The 24,984-nt window shown below is 40.5% G+C and overlaps 1 protein-coding gene across 1 annotated transcript; it reads right to left on the bottom strand.

Annotated features, from left to right (window-relative positions):
• Positions 1-6,878: 6,878 nt before the first annotated feature.
• On the bottom strand, positions 6,879-24,760 carry LOC139470927 (neprilysin-1-like). The gene is made up of 23 exons (XM_071253252.1): positions 24,711-24,760; positions 24,490-24,527; positions 23,971-24,015; positions 23,614-23,646; positions 23,010-23,171; positions 22,667-22,750; positions 22,261-22,460; positions 21,202-21,381; positions 20,136-20,222; positions 17,440-17,573; positions 16,926-17,019; positions 16,457-16,585; positions 16,094-16,192; positions 15,796-15,870; positions 14,399-14,502; positions 14,008-14,066; positions 12,154-12,205; positions 10,590-10,660; positions 10,223-10,353; positions 9,617-9,682; positions 8,179-8,277; positions 7,548-7,624; positions 6,879-7,329 (listed from the first exon to the last, which is right to left on the bottom strand). Exons 1-23 carry the CDS (start codon positions 24,758-24,760, stop codon positions 7,230-7,232), a joined length of 2,169 nt encoding a protein of 722 aa, XP_071109353.1. The 3' UTR covers positions 6,879-7,229.
• Between the last annotated feature and the right edge of the window lie 224 nt (positions 24,761-24,984).

Raw genomic sequence — 24,984 nt, 5'->3', positions numbered from 1 at the left:
ATGTGTTATTTACATTATTTGGCTCAGAACCATGTCTTGTGTTTTTTAAGACTTTGATGAAAGACAGCATATGAGAACACAAAATTTGCTGCATGCTTTTTACAGAACTAGATCAAACATATGTTTAGCACGCATTGTCCACGTTGATGTTACTAAAAATAGTAATAAGATAGCTTTGATCTTTGAACGAGGTCACAAGATGAAGGTCGTTATTACGAGATAAGTATTTATACGCTGAAGATAAGTCATATTTCGGTTGGCGACAGGGAATGACCTTGCAAATGTTTGTGACGGGTGCCACCGGTGGGACAGAATACGTTCACCTTTTCGCGAACACCTGGTGTCATCACTATTTGATAGTGATGCATAAACACACGTTCATGATATAGTCGGGAGTGATGCACCCAACTCTGCTTTTGGCAGAGATTTCTGATGAACATGGAAGTGTTTTGTAGATTTTATTTATCACGGCTGCACTTTAAATGTAGACGGGGCCAGCTAATACGTCACCAGCAATACGCTTAAAGACGTCACGGCTTATGAGTCGTACTCATATAATGAGATACTTTAAGGCACATAGAATTAGTATAGAATTGGCAACAATTCGCGCACAATACCTTCTAACACCACCTGACATGACCCAAGCTGCCTGTGAGGCCCTAGAATGTTAACTGCCACATTACCATCTCATCCTACCGGGTACCCAGTCACTGGTTAGGGCACATTTCGAACAAAGTCACTTGCCTATGGAGACGCCACATATGCTAACTGTGTTTCATTGCAGAGCAGGGCTTAGGCCCTTGAAATTCCCAGTCAAGCTGCGCTTTAAAGCTGTGCACTTTGCACAGGACCATTTGCCATCATGCCGTCCAAATGCCAGATGTAAGTATGTACTGATATATACTGGTATATATGTTTTAACATTATTGATCAATTATAAGACATAACTGTATTTTAGAATGTTCGTCACATAAGGTAACTGTTTTAACATGATTAGTCTCAAATACATATAACTGTTTTATATTGCAGATTTTTGCGTCTCTTGGCTTCTCAGAAACCTATGCTCGTGCGTTCGAATCCAAGACTCGCACTGATTATGTTTTGTCCTAAAAGGATCACTGGTTACACAGCATCACACCGCGCTCTGAGTGAAGTCGAAAACGTCTGAGACCTGAGCCACTTCGGGGTTCCACCGACACCAAACAACTAATTTTATGTGCATTGTATCAGGTAAAAAAGGCGATGTCACTCCCTCCCTTGAAAACAAAGGGGAACATAATGTGTAAATAGGCACAGTTTAGTAACTCGGAACAAAGTCTTTTGAAGTGTTACCTTAGGAATGGATTTTATAAGCACACTCAGTTAAAAAGTCTTCACATGCATATTCAGAATGTGATCTAAGAAACATCACATAAATCTTATTCAATACACTACGGCAGAGCATAAACTTAAGATTTCTCATTGAATGAATCATCTTTGATGTTGTTTTAATAATTGAATTAATATGACACGACCATTTCCCCGATGACGACAATATGACACACAGGTGTTTGTGTGTTTTAACATTTTCAATGTTTTCATTATCCAAAAATTATTTCAAAGTTCTCTACGGCTCTTTCAGGGAAACAAGAAATGATTTTGTTTTGCTCGGATTATATAGAATTAGCCAGTGTGTAAACATGACTTATTTAGAAAAGTTTCAAACGAGGATCCAAGACGCCGACGTGGCAACCCATGTAAGAATTCATATAATTTTTTCATTGAATGTCCTTTATTTAAATCAGCTAGAAACGAACTGATGCACTCACAATTGTTAATTGTGAAAGATACTTGTGATGTAAATTGACCTGATTCTAGTTGGCAATGTAATTTTATCTAATCATGTGAACGAAAACATTTTTAGGAATGTACATTGATACTAGTATATAAAGAAAACAAAAAGGTTTGAGTAAGCAATGTGAATGTACTTTTTGTTCTTTCCTTTCTGCTATTTAATTTATTGATTGTAAATAAGCATGCATGTAATGGGAGAGGGCGTTCTAAGTTGTGATAACTTGTGCCCAATCCTTTTCATGTGAATAATATATGTTTAAACTAAACTAACGATTTCTTTATTGTTTTATCGGGACGTTTCATGCCTCACGTGGTTACGTGATAGTGAGGACACAAATGTTGGAGAGACATTACGCCCCACGGTCACTAGAAATAAAGACCGTAACACCTCTGTTACTAAATCGGACATGAAATCAGCCCTTTCTGATCAATTAAATCAAAACCCCAACTGAATTTATCCTACCGTGCGTAAATATAATCTGACGTGTATTAGTTCAGACGTTCAGATGATGATGATGGATGGGTGGGTGGATGATGGATGGATGGATGGATGATGGATTGGTGGATGATGGATGGATGGATGATGGATAGGTGGATGGATGGGTGGATGATGATGATGGATGGGTGGGTGGATGATGGATGGATGGATGGATGATGGATTGGTTGATGATGGATGGATGGATGATGGATAGGTGGATGGATGGGTGGATGATGGATGGATGGATGATGGAGGGATGGATGGATGGATGGGTGGATGGTGGACGGGTGGATGGATGGGTGGATGATGGATGTATGGATGATGGGTGGATGATGGATGGGTGGATGGATGATGGATGGTTGTATGGATGATGGATGGTTGGATGGATGATGGATGTATGGATTGATGATAGATGGATGATGGCTGGATGGATGGATGATGGATGGATGATAGATGGTTGGATGGATGATGGATGGATTGATGATAGATGATGGATGGCTTGATGATGGCTTGAGGGCTTGATGGATGATGGATGATGGATGGATGGATGGCTTGATGGATGGATGGATGATGGATGGATGGATGATGGATGGATGGATGGATGGGTGGATGGTGGATGGGTGGATGGATGATGGATGGTTGGATGGATGATGGATGTATGGATTGATGATAGATGGATAATGGCTGGATGGATGGATGATGGATGGATGATAGATGGTTGGATGGATGATGGATGGATTGATGATAGATGATGATGGATGGCTTGATGATGGCTTGATGGCTTGATGGATGGATGGATGGCTTGATGGATGGATGGATGATGGATGGATGGATGGATGGATGGATGGATGATGGTGGATGGATGGATGGATGGATTGATGGATGATAAAGGATCATGGCTGAATGATGGATTGATGTAGTCACATAACTACCACAGTTCACGACAACTCGTGTAGACACATAACTACCAAAGTTCACTACAAGTCGTGTGGACACATATCTACCACAGTTCCCTACAAGTCGTGTAGACACATAACTACCACAGTTCACTACAAGTCGTGTAGACACATAACTACCACAGTTCACGACACGTCGTGTAGACACATGTAAATGTCCTACAAGTTACAACAATAGCACATGTCACTTCTCATTCTCATTTTTATTGCATGGTAATCATTTGTGCATAATTTCAAATATACTCGGAATGAAATGATTTTCGTAAATGTAATGCTATCAAAACACATCAATTATGTCCTGAGTGACCACAAAACATTTACATATGATGTTGCTGTTACCATACAAGGCATCATTATTCTACCACAGTTCACTACAAGTCGTGTAGACACATAACTACCACAGTTCACTACAAGTCGTGTAGACACATAACTACCACAGTTCACTACAAGTCGTGTAGACACATAACTACCACAGTTCACTACAACTCGTGTAGACACATAACTACCACAGTTCACTACACGTCGTGTGGACACATAACTACCACAGTTCACTACAAGTCGTGTAGACACATAACTACCACAGTTCACTACAAGTCGTGTAGACACATAACTACCACAGTTCACTACAAGTCGCGTAGACCCATACCTACCACAGTTCACTACACGTTGTGTGGACACATTACTACCACAGTTCACTACAAGTCGTGTAGACACATATTTACCACAGTACTCTACAAGTCGTGTAGACACAATAATTACCAAAGTTCACGACAAGTCGTGTAGACACATAACTACCACAGTTCACTACAAGTCGTGTGGACACATTACTACCACAGTTCACTACAAGTCGTGTAGACACATATTTACCACAGTACTCTACAAGTCGTGTAGACACAATAATTACCAAAGTTCACGACAAGTCGTGTAGACACATAACTACCACAGTTCACTACAAGTCGTGTAGACACATAACTACCACAGTTCACTACAAGTCGTGTAGACACATAACTACCACAGTTCACTACACGTCGTGTGGACACATAACTACCACAGTTCACTACAAATCGTGTAGACACATAACTACCACAGTTCACTACAAGTCGTGTAGACACATAACAACCACAGTTCACTACACGTCGTGTAGTCACATAACTGCCACAGTTCACGACAAGTCGTGTAGACACATAACCACCACAGTTCACTACAAGTCGTGTGGACACATAACTACCAAAGTTCACTACAAGTCGTGTGGACATATAACTACCACAGTTCACTACAAGTCGTGTAGACACATAACTACCACAGTTCACTACAAGTCGTGTAGGCACATAACTACCACAGTTCACTACACGTCGTGTGGACACATAACTACCACAATTCACTACACGTTGTGTAGTCACATAACTACCACAGTTCACTACAAGTCGTGTAGACACATAACTACCACAGTTCACTACACGTCGTGTAGACACATAACTACCACAGTTCACTACACGTCGTGTGGACACATTACTACCACAGTTCACTACAAGTCTTGTAGACCCTTAACTACCACAGTTCACTACAAGACGTGTGGACCCATAACTCCCTCAGTTCACTACACGTTGTGTAGACACATAACTACCACAGTTCACTATACGTCGTGTAGTCACATAACTACCACAGTTCACTACAACTCGTGTAGACACATAACTACCAAAGTTCACTACAAGTCGTGTGGACACATATCTACCACAGTTCACTACAAGTCGTGTAGACACATAACTACCACAGTTCACTACAAGTCGTGTAGACACATAACTACCACAGTTCACTACAAGTCGTGTAGACACATAACTACCACAGTTCACTACGAGTCGTGTAGACACATAACTACCAAAGTTCATAACACGTTGTGTAGACACATACCTACCACACTTCACTACACGTCGTGTAGTCACATAACTACCACAGTTCACTACAAGTCGTGTAGTCACATAACTACCACAGTTCACTACGAGTCGTGTAGACACATAACTACCACAGTTCAGTACAAGTCGTGTAGACACATTACTACCAAAGTTCATAACACGTTGTGTAGACACATACCTACCACACTTCACTACACGTCGTGTAGTCACATAACTACCACAGTTCACTACAAGTCGTGTAGACACATAACTACCACAGTTCACTACAAGTCGTGTAGACACATAACTACCACAGTTCACTACAAGTCTTGTAGACCCTTAACTACCACAGTTCACTACAAATCGTGTGGACCCATAACTCCCTCAGTTCACTACACGTTGTGTAGACACATAACTACCACAGTTCACTACAAATCGCGTAGACCCATAACTACCACAGTTCACTATAAGTCGTGTGGACACATATCTACCACAGTTCACGACAACTCGTGTGGACACATAACTACCACAGTTCAGTACAAGTCATGTAGACACATAACTACCACAGTTCACTATACATCGTGTATTCACATAACTACCACAGTTCACTACAAGTCGCATAGACACATAACTACCACAGTTCACTACACGTCGTGTAGACACATAACTACCAAAGTTCACGACAAGTCGTGTAGACACATAACTACCAAAGTTCACGACAACTCGTGTAGACACATAACTACCACAGTTCACTACAAGTCGCGTAGACCCATACCTACCACAGTTCACTACAAGTTGCGTAGGTAAACAACTACTACAGTTCACTACAAGTCGTGTAGACACATAACTACCACAGTTCACTACAAGTCGTGTAGACACATAACAACCACAGTTCACTACACGTCGTGTAGTCACATAACTGCCACAGTTCACGACAAGTCGTGTAGACACATAACCACCACAGTTCACTACAAGTCGTGTGGACACATAACTACTACAGTTTACTACAAGTCGTGTAGACACATAACTACCACAGTTCACGACAAGTCGTGTAGACACATACCTACCACAGTTCACTACAAGTCATGTAGACCCATAAGTACCACAGTTCACTACAAGTCGTGTAGACACATATCTACCACAGTTCAGTACAAGTCCTGTAGACAAACAACTACGACAGTTCATTACAAGTCGTGTAGACACATAATTACCACAGTTCACTACATGTCGTGCGGCCACATAATTACCACAGTTCACGACAAGTCGTGTAGACACATAACTACCACAGTTCACTACAAGTCGTGTAGACACATACCTACCACAGTTCACTACGAGTCGTGTAGACACATAACTACCACAGTTCACTACATGTCGTGCGGCCACATAATTATCACAGTTCACGACAAGTCGTGTAGACACATATCTACCACAGTTCAGTACAAGTCGTGTAGACACATAACTACCACAGTTTACTACAAGTCGTGTAGACACATTACTACCACAGTTCACTACAAGTCGTGTAGACACATAACTACTACAGTTTACTACAAGTCGTGTAGACACATAATTACCACAGTTCACTACACGTCGTGTGGACACATTACTACCACAGTTCACTACAAGTCGTGTAGACACATAACTACTACAGTTTACTACAAGTCGTGTAGACACATAATTACCACAGTTCACTACACGTCGTGTGGACACATAACTACTACAGTTTACTACAAGTCGTGTAGACACATAACTACTACAGTTTACTACAAGTCGTGTAGACACATAATTACCACAGTTCACTACACGTCGTGTGGACACATTACTACCACAGTTCACTACAAGTCGTGTAGACACATATTTACCACAGTACTCTACAAGTCGTGTAGACACAATAATTACCAAAGTTCACGACAAGTCGTGTGGACACATATCTACCACAGTTCACTACACGTCGTGTAGACACATAACTACCACAGTTCAGTACAAGTCTTTCAAGACACATAACTACCATAGTTCACTACATGTTGTGTGGACACACATCTACTACAGTTCACTTCACGTCGTGTAGACACATATCTACCACAGCTCACACTTTGTGGGTGGGTTCATGTAACTTCCAACTGGGCAACGAAAGGCTTCCGCAAACTCAAAAGAATTTTGACACGCGCCAATGATTCTGAAACGGAATATGGAAACTCGTTACACGTCGGTTTATTCGAAAACGACGTGAAAAATAAACACATATGAGACCTGAAAATGAAAAAAACCCTGACGTCCGCTCACAATCATGAAAAGTGTTCAATGTGACTTTCTGAAGTAAGAGGGAGAAGAGCACACGGACGATGTTACATGCTGGAGTATACAGTTATGTTCCATGCAGGTGGTGTGAGTTACCTGTACATGTTTGGACTGTGGACATCCCCACTGATGGTAGCCTCCAGTCCCTCCTTCCTGTAACTGGCGCACCACGACTGTACAAACACCAGGACATAATATAGCTGCTTACTTCACAACGAGGAGTTAGGGTATTATATAATTTATTATTACATGATCTATCTCAACGACATAGAAGTCATAGAAGTACCTTTTTCTCTAAAGATAACTGTTTCTCTCAGTAGATGTTAACAACCATGTTTTTGTAATACCTGTATATTATTTGAAAAACAAAATGGAATGAATATATGTACCTGATGCTTTTTATGAATTATTTTACCCTTGCATGCGATGCACACGGTACTATCATTCTCCCTCTACTCACCTCAACGCGAAAGCGGCAACGCTTATATCCCACTTTACGTAATAACGTGTTATTCATTCTCAACCAGAATCGTTTGTGAGGTGGTCTTTACATACACGCAGTCATCTGATCGACATCACTAACGTCCTTAAGACGAAGCATTTGAACATCTCAAAGATGTGATTTATAGATCAATTCCCAGCTGCTGAGAGACACGGACTATTGGTTTCATATTTAGAAATAGTCTACACAAAACGTTCTCCAGCCACGGCGGGCTCCCCGTGTTACCTGGGCATAGCTGATGAAGAAGGCCTGGTCCTGACTGAGACCAAGATAAGGCAGGAGCGGCTCCTCGGCCTGCAGATCTCCGACAAGATTGCGATATGCCTGCGTCACGAAAATATATCGACTTATGTTGTTTTTTTTTGTATTTACGAGAGGAATTAATGAGATGTACGTATAATAGTTATAATATTGATACAGGTACATTGTCTTACACATTTTGTAGACCCGCAACATCGGAAGGCGAGTTTATAGTGTGGTAATGAAAATGTCAGCACAATCACACTGACACGTAGTCCCAGGTCTCACCCGTTAAAAATCACAAATGCCACGTTTGAGTTCTCCCACTTTTCAACACATTTTTATGTTGATTCTGCTTCTCATTTTGGATGTTAGTAATTCAAACTTATTTTGCATTAAACACATGTAGTATTATGACATATAAAACACAACACTACAGAGGTGTCTACAATATGAAATTTGTAACGTATTCACGTTGGTGTGCCATTTGATTAGCTCAATTTGAGCAAACTTTAAATTACCAGACGGCAACTTACAGCAGAACTAATTCTGAGATTCATTCTAACTAATTAAGTAATGGCATTTGATGCTGAGTTGAGGAGTTGGGATGTTTAGGATCGGGAATTGGGGTGTTGGGGGTCGGGAGTTGGGGTGTTGGAGGTCGGGAATTGGGGCGTTGGGGGTCGGGAGTTGGGGTGTTGGAGGTCGGGAATTGGGGGTCGGGAGTTGGGGTGTTGGAGGTCGGGAATTGGGGTGTTGGGGGTTGGCTCTTTGGGAGTTGCGGCGTTGGGGGTCGGGAATTGGGGTGTTGGAGGTCGGGAATTGGGGTGTTGGGGGTCGGGAGTTGGGATGTTGGAGGTCGGGAGTTGGGGTGTTGGGGGTTGGCTCTTTGGGAGTTGCGGCGTTGGGGGTCGGGAATTGAGGTGTTGGGAGTCGGGAATTGAGGTGTTGGGGGTCGGGTGTTTGAGTGCTGGGGTGTTGTGGGTCGGGAATTGGGGTGTTTGAGGTCGGGTGTTGGGATGTTGGGGAGTTGGGGGTCGGGAGTTGGGATGTTTGGGGTCAGGAATTGGATGTTGGAGGTCGGGTTTTGGGGTGTTGGGATTTAGGGGGTCGGGAGTTAGTGGCAGATGAATTGTTCAGTCACCGCAAACATTCACTTTAACTTCTGAAATGCGGGAGTGGGGCCAAAACACAGAATCGTTGCAGTATTTTCGGGAACAGGTTATAACAAGTCAGCCCCAGCGCCACCCCAAACCTGCCCCTACAGAAAATATCAAATCGTCGGCAACTAAACAGGCTCTGTGACGTGGCTAATTACTTACGTGGATACTGGGCGCCATGGAAGAGCTGGAATATTGCAGACTGAGGCGTTCATTCACTTACTCATTCATTAGTCGCTCTTAGTTGTTTTAAGCACACAAACCCGATACGCCTGCTTTACTCCACCACAGTCAGCAATGTTTTCTCCTTGCGTGTTGATCCCGTTCACCTTCAACACACAGCGGTACTCTCTCACAATGCTGGTTGACACATAGGTTCAAATTGGACACCTAACGTATTTGAATGAAATTTACAGGCATCGAACCTACATTCTGAACCCTCCAATAGAAAACATGGGAGGTTTGTGTCTCCTTGAAAACCACACATTAGCTCTTGCCTATCTTTTTGACATAATGCATGGTAAGAAAGTATGTTTCAGTCAGTGAGAATGGAATTAACAGACACTTGAGATACACTATGTCTAACGTTCTTCATCAAAGTAGTAGCTCAAAGCATTAAACAAGATCAAAGCTCATTATTAACCAAAACCATTTGTATTTGTTGTCATTGAAACAATTAACACCTATTGTGTCGGATGGAGCTAACGTTATTACCTCGAATAATGATAATAGAACTTCATATGCAAACACTAATAGATTCAAATAATGTACTTGCTCAGGAAATAAAATCTACATCAAACCTTTCCTTGCCAATGAGACACATTTATTTTCCCTAGGATTTTCTTTTCTTGTTCATGCTTACTACTTACCGACACGTTGACTGAAGCCTCGTGGTACTGAGAGTACTGGTCTATGAAACACTGAGCTTTATCTTTAAAGGCTTTTATGACATCAGTACTCCACCACTCAACGAGGTTGCCATTCTTGTCGAACAGCCGACCTTTCGAAAACAAGAATAAGTCACTTATTTCACCATATTTCCAAAGGGAAACATAGTCACTGGACTGCCGAAATAAAACAAAGATGTAGCGCTGTTGTCTCCAGAGAGCAGGAATGTTGTGGGGTAAGGGTCGAACATATATATGTCTCCTACTGGAGTGGCTACCACCCCTACTCCTCAAGGACGTTACAGTGGAGATAGCTCGGAAACATGCTTAGACCATGAAGTCGTCCTACCTACGTCGTCGAAGCCGTGGGTCAACTCGTGTCCCAATACACTCGCGACATAGGCCCCGTAGTTCACATACCTGAAACAGTGGGAGCAAATATCACCCTGATAGTGTTTCTTCTGGTAAATGGTTCATACTGAAAGGGAAAAGGTAATTTGTTTCCAGGTTGTCTTTTTGTGGCGTTTGCTACACCACTGTCCGTCCTGACAATCCACAGGGGAAAACTTCTTACGCGATTCTGTAAACGAAAATACATATTCGTAGAGAGACAAATATCCAACTTCCGGTGACGTGGTACTTGGGGAGACAACCTGCTTACTTAGCAATGCAGACTTGTTACTAAGGACGATCTGGATGCCATTGTACAAAAGAACTTCATTGCTACGATGATTTATGTTAAAGTATAGGAGTTACGATCACCTTTGTGCTTAGTCCCTTTGTACAACGGCACCCAGGACCCGTCCCTCAAAACGATCTGGGTGCCGTTGTACAAAACAGCCTTTACTAAGGTTGAACTTAGTTACTAAGGTTAATCTTAAGGTAACCTTATCAAAACATTACGCCCGTTGCACAAAACTACCTTAGGACAACCTTAACGTGGACAGGATACTTAGTGGCAACCTTAACTAAGGTTGAACTCTTTAGTGTGGGAGACTCAATTATGTCCGTAGTTACGGTTGAAAGTTATCTCCCCTGCTCGCATCTGCAGACGACTAATTTTGCTACTTCAACATGACACAGCCGTCTACCAGTGCACAGAAACGGTGTCGGCAATCAAACTTAACATCAAGTGAGCTGACACTCTTGGCCGATGAAGTCAAGTGTCGCAGCCATGTTTTATTCGGCTCATTTTCTTTCTTTATCCAAACCATGCAAATCTCCAATTTCAGAAAGAAATCCCCCTTTTCCTAAATATCTCAGCGTAAACAAAACTTGAGATTCCAGTCATTGCGTACGAACGCTGTGTTGGTCTTTCGACTAAAGGACGAACTTTGTCTACGAGACAGAAAATGGCTTCGCGAGTGAGTCGATAACGCGATATCAGGTCCAAGTCTGTCAGTGTCTCAAGCTGCATGGTGCGATCTCGGAAAACACGCTGTTTCCTCAAACTTCTCTCAGTTTCCTCACACATCAACAAGAAAGTAGCCATGTTGAAATTCAAAGAAGTATCAACCTTAGCGTGGCTAAGGTTGGGTCTGACCAACCTTAAAATTTTCACCTTAACTAAGGCTACCTTAGCGTAAGGCAGTTTCATGCAACAAGGGATGCACCTTAGTAAAGGCCTAAGGTTAAAACTTAAGGATATAAGGTAACCTTAGCGCTAAGATTGTTTTGTACAACGGCACCCTGAACACTTCGACTGTGGTAAGTATGTGAGTTACCATCATCTTAACTCGAAGATCACTTTGTGGAAAGGGTACATACAAAGGTATACTTGCTTACGAAGTCGCAACACTTCCCTTTAATAAACATCACTAACTTAGGGAGACAAACTACCTCCCTGCGAAAACCACACCACAAACTTTGGAAGATAAAACAAGGAGCGATTTACTAACGTGGAGGAAACTTACTTGGGGAGCCCCGGGGAGAAGAGGGGAGGCTGTAGCAGGGCAGCCATGATGACTGCAATACAAACATACAGCTACATACATCATCTAACAAGTCTCTGAAACTTGAGTTGCTTGTAGTCAAAGATCATAGGCCATGACATCGAATGTCATTTACCACATGTGGCGTGCGAAAAGTATTTCTACATCCAGGTACCTGCTGTGGTTGAGTGAAGCTGGTAATTTGATGTCCAGGTATCGAGATCTGGTCAAAACAACAAGAGTAAACTCGTACAGCATGGGCACCGGTTATAGCAGGCAGTATTGAATATGTACATTGTATGTCAATATCATCACCTGACATCGGCCATGATCTCCACGTCACTTTAATATATTCTATTTTGTTCAAAAGGGTAGTTTTGAATTACATATAATATACAACACCCGATGTCTTTTTTATGTCATTTTGATCTAGATGTGATCTCATTTTGATGTCATTTTGATCTAACTTTGTCCGTAGCAGCACCACATTAATTTACTCGAGATGTATCAACTCGGATACATGGTCTGTGTTCTCCATAATTCATAAGATCTTCCTTCAGGAAACAGATTCTGGCATCGATGTTGACGTATGTGCGTTTCCTATGAGGTGCGCCCAAAGGTCTTTCAGCTGAACAAGTTTCAGATGCTCTCCCGAACCACCTCGTACCTTGGGTGTCCTTTCTGGCCCAGGGAATGTATCATGGCCAAAACACCCACGAGTGTTCGTGTTTGGGAACACGTTACCCACTGCAAGTCTAATTGCAGCACAGCAGGGTTGAGGTGAAATCCTAGGTTTTGAGCAGCTAATTGAGTATATTCACACACACGGACGTATGTCTCGCCACGGCTACTTGGTTGTAGACAGTAGACGAGAGGAAAGACTTTACCTTGTAGATCGCAATGTATTATCAAAGAGATGAGGAGATGTGTTGAAGGTATTATCCACTCATACATGTCGGTGGTGAAGTAGTCTTTCGCCTTCGGCGACGCCGTACATAAAGTCCTATCACCTTAAAGGTCGAGCTCAACTCTTAGCCCTTTGCAGTTGTGTAACAATACTCTCAAGTCAGAGGTTGGCGTGCTGCACTTCAGTCTGTATTTACTTCTAAGATTAACTGCTCATTTAACTCACAAATTGTCTTCTACCAACAGATATTAAAAACATTTAAATCTCATAAGCTCTTTACTCGCAAATATTAAACTCCGGCAGTCGTACGTGTCCGTTATTGCAAGAGCCTGCAGTCAAAGTTCTTACTTCAGTGATTCTAACAATTCGATGTCCTAACCGTTATTAAGTGTCGCAGTTGTAAGTTTTGGGGACAATTCGATGTCCCTGTTCCTAACCGTTATTAAGTGTCGCAGTTGTAATGTTTGGGGACAATTCGATGTCCCGGTCCCTAACCGTTATTCAGTGTCGCAGTTGTAATGTTTGGGGACAATTCGATGTCTCTGTTCCTAACCGTTATTAAGTGTCGCAGTTGTAATGTTTGGGGACAATTCGATGTCCCGGTCCCTAACCGTTATTCAGTGACGCAGTTCTAATGTTTGGGGACAATTCGATGTCTCTGTTCCTAACCGTTATTCAGTGTCGCAGTTCTAATGTTTGGGGACAATTCGATGTCCCGGTTCCTAACCGTTATTCAGTGTCGCTGTTCTAATGTTTGGGGACAATTCGATGTCCAGGTCCTTAACCGTTATTCAGTGTCGCTGTTCTAATGTTTGGGGATAATTCGATGAACCGGTCCGCGACCTGTCAAATACTTCAAAAATAGCGAAATTAATATGAGGTCATAAATATTGATCTACTCTAAGATGTGGTAAACATATTACGCCTACCAATTTCATTGCTGGACGGGTTGTAGTAAGCATTCACTACCGCCGGAGACATCATCCATCTGTTAATGATATATAACCTTCAGGTTAACATGAGTGAGTAAGTGAGTGATTGACTTAGTGAGCGAATGAAGTTTAACGCATCACACATGGACACATATTGTTCGTATGCGGGGATTCGAACCCGGTCACACGATAATGGTTACAATGATTTACAAGTTAAATGTGTCATTAGCTGAATCTTCATGATTTTGTCGATTGTATTTATGAATCACTATCAAACACCAGCTGTTCTTGAAAAGGTTAGTGTATCCTGAGCCATTATTGTCCTGGTTGAGGAGCATGACTGACTACCCCTGTACCTGGTCCTACTGGGTATTCCTCCGTTACTTACAATGACTTGTCAGATGGTTTCAGCAGTTTCCGCCATTCCATCGCTGTTCGCATCCTCTTCCCAGATGCAACATTCTTGAAATATTCTCCCTCCTCGACTTCAAACTGTGGGTGGGAGAACGACAACACTAATAAAAGTATAGGTGTAGACTCAGGACTATTTCTAAGTATACAATCATTAATATGTTTAATCTGTAACTAATATTCCGCATATGCATTATGCGTCTTTTGTCATTTGAAATGAGTCGTCTAATGGTTCAATTATTGAACACGCTCCTTGTATATTATGGGATGTGCCATCTTTGTGTGTCACATATGGAATGGTCCGTATAGTTTACCACATGGATGTGACATTTAATGTATTACATATGGAATGTATCATCAAGTGTACATCATGGATGTGACATTCAGTGTATTACATATGGAATGTATCATCAAGTGTACCTCAAGGATGTGACATTTAGTGTATCACATACGGAATGTATCATCAAGTGTACCTCATGGATGTGACATTTAGTGTATTACATATGAAAGGTATCATCAAGTGTACCTCATGGATGTGACATTTAGTGTATTACATATGGCATGTATCATCAAGTGTACCTCATGGATGTGACATTTAACGTATTACATATGGAATGTATCATCACGTGTACCTCATGGATGTGACATTGGGTGTATTACATATGGAGTGTATCATCATGTGTACCTCATGGATGTGACATTCAATGTATTACATATGGAATGTATCATCAAGTGTACCTCAAGGATGTGACATTTAGTGCATTACGTATGGAATGTAACATCAAGTGTACCTCATGGATGTGACATTCAGTGTATTACGTATGGAATGTATCATCAAGTGTACCTCATGGATGAGACATTTAGTGTATTACATATTGAAAGTATCATCAAGTGTACCTCATGGATGAGACATTTAGTGTATTACATATGGAAAGTATCATCAAGTGTACCTCATGGATGTGACATTTAGTGCATTACACATGGGATGATCCATCTAGTGTACCTCATGGATGGGATATCTTGTGATTTAACTTCAGCTAGTGCATAACGAGAGGAATGTGCCACTTGATTATTTCATGGCACGTATGACATCTTCTGTATTACAAATAGAATATACTGTAGTTTAGTGACATTACGTTTATCACTCATCCATTCATTTAATAAAACGTCACATCTAGTTTGTCAAACATATAACATGACATTAAGTTTATCCCATAAAATATTACCAAGTAAGTTCTGCTCAAAGTTATGTTACATTATCGCGTATATGAAGCAGGGACCATCTTATATCGGGAAGAGTGACATTTGGAGTTTGTTTTCTTTCCAATCATTTTTATTCCAGTTTTCAGGAGTTTGACTTTGGAGTTCACTTACTTGGTACATGTTGTCCAGGTAGGTGGTGTTATACAACTCATCAGGATATCCGATCTTGCTCGTCATACTTGCCAACTAGAAACAACAGATACAAATGTGCTCTGTGCAAATGTGAAAACCTGTGCATGTCCTCACACCTGTAGCTCTAGGTACAAATGTATAGAGTCACGCATCCATTTCTTTGTAGAACCATATACTGAATAGTTCGCTTTTGTCTCAAAGATTAAACCGAATGGTTATAACATCCAATCATATACCACACAGTGGAATATATCGTGATATCTGGGAGCAAACCTACCTTGTCTCTAGCTACGTCTTTTGTTTGTTCGTCCATCCATGTGATGTCGTCTAGTTTCTGTCTGAAGGCATCTTTCACGTACCGTATTGCATCGGTGACCTACAGTGTACATCGTCACGTTCAGGGAATGGTGGATGATTTGATATCACAGTAATGTTAGGGATAGTTCATATTTTCAAGGCACGTGTCTCAGCAAATGTGCAAATGAGCAAAACCTACTTCTGAAAGCATCACACATTATCAACCATAAATTTGACTACATTTGAATAACATGGAATTAAGAAGATTAACTTATTAATGTGTAAACAAGCAACACGCTAGGATAACGCAGAAATTATGGTCCCATTTGTGGGCACAACGTACATCATTCTTGGAGGTGGGCAGAAAGTGTTCTTGTACAAACATCCGTCCGACTACATAGGGCATGAAACTATCTACGACTTGCAAGCAGCTGTGCCAGCGGGGAGGAAGTGACGTCACGCCAATGACTACCTACACGTGGTATAATGCAACAACGTTATAATAAATGACAGACATTTCGAATTCCTCACCTACATGGTAAATATGTAAGCTTAATTATAATGTCAAGCTGGACATGAACAGGTTAACTAACATCTAGCTTCTGAATTGAACACATTTCACAGAAAAAAAACAGTTGTGAAATTATCTTGATAACTTATAATATAAAGGAGCCGACAGACTTTCTTCATTTTCAGAGACTGCAGTATATCGAGACTTGCCAAATATATATATTTGATATATTTACTAAAGGGTATGTATGACGGACAAATGGAACAGGTATAAGGGAATATTGTCTTTAGTGAATGCTAACCTCTTTGAATTCCTTTTCATAAGTTTGGAAAACCTGTGGTAGAGCCGTCACCTGTTTGCGCATAAATCTCCACACCACATAATTCTGGATCACTCTAAAAACAAAGAAGCGTAAAGGTTGATGTTCATTGAAATGGATGTGAAGATTACATATGTTGTCCACAAGTATACAACGTAGTATGTTTTAATTTGAATCTTCCATTTCCTTTGGCGAATATTCGATGAAATTGACCAACGATCATACATTGACCATACCGTTGATACCATGCAACTCATATCTGTGAATGTGACCAGTTCCAGCTGATTAATAACAACTTTATCATACCTTTGGGATATCTCTGTTCTATTGTCTTGTATGTATACGTTTACAGTGCAAGTTTTACCTAAGTACAGTGCAAGCATTACCTACGTATAGTGCAAGCATTACCTAAGTATAGTGCAAGAATTGCCAAAGTACAGTGCAAGCATTACCTGATTACAGAGCAAACATGAGCTAAGAACAGTGAAAGCATTACCTAAGTGGGGTATTTTGCAACAAAGGACCAAGTTGTTGAAAGTAGCCTTCGGAAAAGTCTATAACATCGTCCCCTTTTCTTATATTGACGCCAGCACTGCCCGTCGCAAGTTGCAATAATGACAACCAATTTATCTGAACAGAAATACAACAGGTATTGTTTACAATGGCAATATCCGTACGGTTACAACACATTAAATGGTCAATCATTCAATCAGTATGCATGTACCGGGGAGATCAAAGGCCTAGTGTATAGTAATTACCTATAGGTTATAACCTACTTGCATTAAGTAGAGGGTGTAACATGCATAGACAAAACTAAAACAAGAGAATCTTTACAAGAAGTTTACCTTAAGCTTCAGGTTTATCGGTAATCTGATATCGTTCAACACTGATCAAATATCCAATTCTCTTCCACTGATCTATCAACTTGAACTAGAAATAAAAGAGACCAGTGAAACTGCCTCATCTGTTTCATATTCAGATCTATGCATAAGGATTCAGAATAAACAAGAAACTCTCTAAACGACTGTATGACAAGAGGGGTGACTTCAGCTCAGCAAGAGCCAATTTTCTGTTTATGTCGAGCAATATTCTATCAGCTCTAGCCTTTGAGGCAGGATCGAACATGAGCTTTTTAGAAGATTTCAAATAACGTCATATGACTCTTGCTTAAAGTTGTATTTATCAGTTACAACATCCATGGTCCCAGTAAAGGTTTCAAAAAGTTTAGTAGTAGGTATGTGGAGGACATTTCCACATTTGACGCATCAGTGACAAAAATTATTTTCGAGGCATATGTTCCAGTGTTTTTCAGGTGCATTTGCAAATCTTTATGACGGGTGCCACGGATGTGGCAGGATACGCTCACCTTCTTGCAAACACCTGGTATCGCTGATTTATATACACATGCTTATCATCTAGTCGGAATCGTACAAAGATCTTGGCTCTTTGTACAGAATTCTTAAGATTGTGGAAATGGTTTTGTCGCTTTAATTTACTTGACTACCCGAAGTTCATAGGGTGAAAGATTTACATGAATACATTGATGCTGTTCTTTTAGCACTTTAAATACAAAACTTAAAAATTCCGTTTTCCACATTCCCACCCTCCTATAGTATATGACTAGTCCCTGATCTATGTTATTGGGTTAACCGCCTATGATTATATTGGTTCAATGTATATGACCATAGTCTATTGGTATCTAACGAGAATGAGTGTGGTATTTTATTTATTACCCACGTTAAATATATATTTAAGTGTAAATACATAACAACTTTCGTTCGTTGACAGACCAAACTGAAACCGGTTGCAAAATCTGGTTGCGCATTAATATTGATATATGACCAAATATGGGCATTGTTGACATGTTTATGCATACGCATTTACAACACGCGCCTGCTGTTCTGTTTGCAAACAAACCAGCACCGACGCTCAAGATCCTTTTGAAAGAAAGTCTTCAACTTATGGTAATTCAAGCGCCATTTTGTTAGTACGCAGGACACCGATAAGAAAATTTGAAATGTCACATTAGCGCCGCGTTTTGAATTGAACGGGTCCCGTCTGTGCAATCAAAATGGTTCGGTTTCCTTGATCTATCAGCTGAATTTATATCATGCCCGTTCCATTTTGGAAGAGGGAAATCAGACTGTTCGCCAAAGACATTCATGTTAACTGTACCACCCTATATACTGAAGACGTGAAAATCAACAAACTCAAATCTGCTTGCATGTCAGTGACAGCTTCGAACGATCGAAGGGCAAAGTCGCCACCGGAATAAGAAAAGACAACCGCGATCCACTCACAGCGTTTTACGCTAGAGATAGGGAATGTTATTGTTCACATTTGGGATGTTTGGGGCCACAAAATCAGAAGTCAGGCACACTTCCACGGAGTTTTCGAATGATTTGTATCGGAACTGTGAACTTTAAGTGATCTGGTCGTGCTGTCGTGTTCGTTCATCCATGAACAACACCTCCCGAAACAGCGCCACAAAATACGCTTCAAAGGGGACACCGATGGCACAACCGGATCATCCCAAGTAAGTCTCGATATCTGTCCAGATAGTTTAAACAGACTTCATTTCACCACGCTTATCCTTTTACGTTAAATCAAATTGAAAGTTGCGAAAGTGGTCGGGTGCGTCACGCTCAAGGGACGCGCTCGATCGGCAGTCGTACATTGTAAATCGATTTATAGATCTAGCTCGATTATATGTCTGTAGAAGCTCTATGCATAACTTATATAGAATGCAAACCGAATTTGATGCGTATGACTATCTTGTTTGGTTTAATAAGGTGTTTGTAAATATCTCTCGTTCTCATGAATTTTTTCAGTTCTGCCTTGTAATCGCAAAATGAATGACGTCTCGCGATTTTTTATGAATGAAAAAAGTAGTCCCGGTGTGACAGAGGTCACGGTTATCCAATCAAAACGAATAAAACAAGGTCAACCTTGTACGACACACGTGTGACGTACGGATTTAGTATCTTACCACCTGTATCTTCACCACGTGGGTAATAAATATATAATATTTCCTTAAATCCTTAAATGAACTAAGTTTTGTAATATTGCCTACAAATTTCAAAATAGAACCTTGTCGTGTCTGTTCGCTTGTAGGACAGTCTCATTGAAGAAAGAATGTACAGGGGCATAAATAAGGAAATACGATTTTTGAAAAGCTTTGAGAAACCTTACCACTGGGTATAAATCCGACATTTCCCCAACAGTCCTCTTGGTGTATAACGCATTATAATCTCGCCTCTCCTCCATTGGTATGGATATCTTGGAAAAGTACATTTGTTAACATGTTGCGGGAAATGCCTATAATACATAGATGTTCATCACTTAGGTATGAAACTCATTCTAAAAAGAAAGCAATCACAATCAAATCAATATACCTAAACCGATGGCTACTTTCACAAACTACAATAACAGACCGTATTCCTGTTGACGGGATTACATTGTATCACAACCAATTACATTATACCCAAATCGATGGCTACTTTCACAAACTACAATTACAGACCGTATTCCTGTTGACGTGATTACATTGTATCACAATCAATTACATTATACCCAAATCGATGGCTTCTTTCACAAACTACAATTACAGACCGTATTCCTGTTGACGGGATTATATTGTATCACAATCAAATACATTTTACCTAAACCGATGGCTACTTTCACAAACTACAATTACAGACCGTATTCCTGTTGACGGGATTATATTGTATCACAATCAAATACATTTTACCCAAACCGATGGCTACTTTCACAAACTACAATAACAGACCGTATTCCTGTTGACGGGATTACATTGTATCACAATCAATTACATTATACCCAAATCGATGGCTACTTTCACAAACTACAATTACAGACCGTATTCCTGTTGACGAGATTACATTGTATCACAATCAGTTACATTATACCCAAATCGATGGCTACTTTCACAAACTACAATTACAGACCGTATTCCTGTTGACGTGATTACATTGTATCACAATCAATTACATTATACCCAAATCGATGGCTTCTTTCACAAACTACAATTACAGACCGTATTCCTGTTGACGGGATTACATTGTATCACAATCAAATACATTTTACATAAACCGATGGCTACTTTTACAAACTACAATTACAGACCGTATTCCTGTTGACGGGATTATATTTTACCACAATGAAATAGATACCTCAATCGATGTCTACTTTCGCAGACTACAGAACGCCAGATGCTCAGTCTCAGGTTAGTACTCACATTAGCCAAATTAACTTCGAAGTCTATTAAGTCTTCAACATCAGCATCAATGGTGGTTTGATCAGCTCCTAGCTCAGTGGCAACATTCCTGATGAATGTTCTGTAGGCCACCAATAATTTGTCCTGTAAACCTTGCAGGAAATAGCCTCGGTTGCCCATTCCAAGCCACGTTTGGTCCAGCTAGCAACATATATCCCTTATGGTTATCCATAGACAATCGACTGGCATTACAGGAACTGTACGTTATTTCATAATTCTGTACATGACCCTGTACAGTTATGACACATAGTTTTGTTATATACTTCAGTGTGAAAGAAAAGTGATATTTTCAGTGCAGTAAACATAACTTTGAAGTCACTATTGTCATACAAGACTTACCACACCTTAAATTGTCTCCCTTTATCGTAAGTGTCTAGCCCGTACACAAAACGTTAGGTCTTTTTTTACGCTAGTTCCACATTGACAAGGCAAAATTATGACTGATGGTCATTTATATCACTTCGTGCCGTTTATTCTCTCGCAATTGTTCCGTATAAACTGTAAAATGCTCATTTAACTCGTCAATCGAGACTCTTCGTTTCGCAAGCGCCATTTTTGTTACTTGACCAGCGTGTATTATTTCGCTGCCAACAGCGGTCTCATAGTTTTCAAGATATTTTTTTGTTCGTGACAAATATTTTTGGATACTTTTGTTTATATTTTGTAACATTTTGCAAACGCGAGACTAGTGTTTTAAGTCGCAAATACAAGGGATGGTTAACCGTCCCTGTGGGTTGGGTAGGGAGAATATATGTTTCACGGTTTTACATTTGTAATGAAATAATTTGATTTTCCGGTTGACAGCTACACAAAAAGTATATAATAAATTACATGTGTAAATATTAATATCTCAGTTGCGGCTTTAAACAAGTTATAAACAGTCCAGTAACTCAAGCCATGATCTCACCAAACTAGTGAAAAGTTAAACGTTAAGAAATCCAGAGTATCTGCAACTGCAACACACCCAGGAAGGTATAAATTACAGGTGTAGAGAGATTCAACTAAATTGTCAGTACTCACATAAATGACCATCCGTGACGAATTCTTTAAATCTTCTGACACTGATATGGTGACAATAACGTTCATGAAATCTTTAGTAGCCGTAGCTATCAAATCCTCTATTGTAATGGGCAGGTTATCTCCCCTTTGCAACAGTGGCCATCCGCCATATTGTCTGAGGAAGTCAAGCACTGGGAGTGTTCCTTTCAATTCAATTGTATCTGGAAACACATGACAATGTATAATGTTTTTTATGTTAACACTTTCTAGTCCATATTGAAAAGAAATTTGAGTTACAAATGGTTTCTGTGATAACATTTTGTTCATGGCATTGTATCAGTACACATCAGTGCATCAGTGCACATCAGTGCATTTAAGCAAGTTAGGATCACTGATCTATCTATCTATCTATCTATCTATCTATCACCTTCATCCACACATGAGTTGTACAGGGTCCTAGCTCTCTGCATTGACTCGGGATCTTCCATAGAACCTGCAGCCTCCATGAGATCTGAACAACAAGAGTTGTTACTGGAATGACGTGAGAATAACTATAGAGTACACGAACACATGTAACAGTGGATACGTCTCAGAACGATCTTATTATATGTGAACTTAATGCTTATACACAGTTAACATCTGATGTTGAAACGGAATCTGTGGGATGTGTTTGTCTCAATGGATGATAATACACCCCGGCGTTGTCCTCCAAAGACAACTGGGGAAATGAAGTACGATCATGACGCACATAACACACGTGTGTACCGGACCTCTCAGTTGCCGCTGGGACACATCGTGGAGAAGTGCTATGGTGTCGTAAAATGAGCGGTCGTCCGGGATAGGGTGACTCCGTACCCATCCGCCACAGGAATACTCAAAGAAATCTTCACAGGGGTCAGCGCTTCTGTTCATGCGAGACCAGACGTTGTTGGCTGTGAAATAAATCAGTACAGTGAGTGAGTATTCAAGTTATATCATAGCGTTTCAGCTTGATGTGAGGTGAAGGCCCAAGATGATGTAGGTTTTTTATGTTTTTCCACTTTGATGAAACCCACGAGGCGGGTATACCTAGAAACGTAATCAGGGCGAATTTGGGATTTAAACCTACGATTATAGCTTCCTGACACACCCAAGTAAAGCAATTCTGCATAGGGAATTGAAGTGCCTCAGAGACCGGCCCATCCAGATAAAATGAAACTTACAAATGCATACTTTACCCTTTTTATAAAATGTACAAAATTGCAAATATTGATGCATGTTTAAACCTGGGAGAATGACCAATCCTTTTCGTAGTTAAAAGTGCTAAAACTAACAAAAGGTTAGGACTAACACAATCTTTTAACATGCATTCTTGTGGAAGGAAAATGCACTGACCGTGTTGTATACACTCTTTTGTGAGACACATCCCTGAAGAGACAACACAATAAACATATCATCAGTAAAGCATCTACTAATCTTGTAGTGATGAGGTGTTTGTTTTGAAATAGTCCAACACAAAGCCTGTGAATGAATGCCTGCAGCAATAATATCATTAGGTTTAATTTTGCAATTGAAATGAATTCGGTCATATGATTATCGATATCTCATTTGATTGTGTCAAGTGCACTGCTACCTCATAGAAACCAGAGATGAAAGAGAATAACAATTTATACAATGTAGATACAACTTAATCTTAAACTTAAACCAATAGGTATCCCACAAGCATGGAAAATGGATTTCCTCTCGTCATACCTGGGGGTTGTTGCGGCCGCTGCTGTTCGTCAAATCGTCTCGCGTCTTCAGATAGAAAACCAATCGGACATTCAAACATTTTATATATGACTTCAACACACTTTATTCCACATACTAGCAAGCACATTTAATCATATCCCTTAATACAAGATCCAACTCTACTTCTAACAAGAAACAAACCCATTTAGAAATTCGTCCGTTTATAGTGAGTGAGTATGATTTTACGCAGTTTTCTGCAATATTACAGCAATATCACGGCGTGGGACACCATAAGTTGGCTTTACGCATTGAATCCATGTGTGGAATAGAACCCGTGTCTTCGGCGTGACGAGCGAAAGCTTTAACCACAAAACTACGCTACTGCCCCGAGGTATGAAGTACGCGGTACTGTTCAGCATACATGCCTATTGCCTGTTTGCCTATACCAACTAACATATCATTCGGTGATGTATGTGTCGTGAATCAGATAGTTGAAAGCAAATTTGCATAGAGACTAAAATCACATAAAACTTCACTTACCCAGAGGACCGTAGACACACCTATGAAGTGTGTGGAAACTGAAAATACAAACAACATTTCTAGGCTGATTAAACAAGAAAAAGAAGATATTTTAATACGAGATACAGATGTTGTCTTCAAACATTATGCAAAGTGAAGGAGTCCGGGTCTCGAGGCTGCTCGTCGTCTTGGCAAATGCCTGTTTCTACCTGACTCCATGTCCAAGAAGTACAAGATCCTACCTTGCACAGCCCTGCAGGAAGACTAGTGTGGCTCCGAGAGAGGACAACATGGCGACAGTGCACTGTGAGGATGGGAGGACGGCTGTGGAACGATGGCAGGATATCCGGATGTTTCGGGCGATACACTTACAAATGTCAAAAATAATTGGAGGAAATGTCTACAGTTGAGTATTTGAATGATGTGTGTATCACTATTCTCAACACGGGATGGGAAACCTCGTTGTGTACTGGTGCGTGACAGGTGTAACTTCAAAAGCTTACTTAAGAATTGATG

The sequence above is a fragment of the Haliotis cracherodii genome, unplaced genomic scaffold (genome assembly GCF_022045235.1).
Source record: "Haliotis cracherodii isolate W230 unplaced genomic scaffold, xgHalCrac1.p SCAF_21, whole genome shotgun sequence".
NCBI lineage: Eukaryota > Metazoa > Mollusca > Gastropoda > Lepetellida > Haliotidae > Haliotis > Haliotis cracherodii.
Note: the sequence above shows the minus strand (reverse complement) of the source record. Positions and strands in the feature narration are given on the sequence as shown.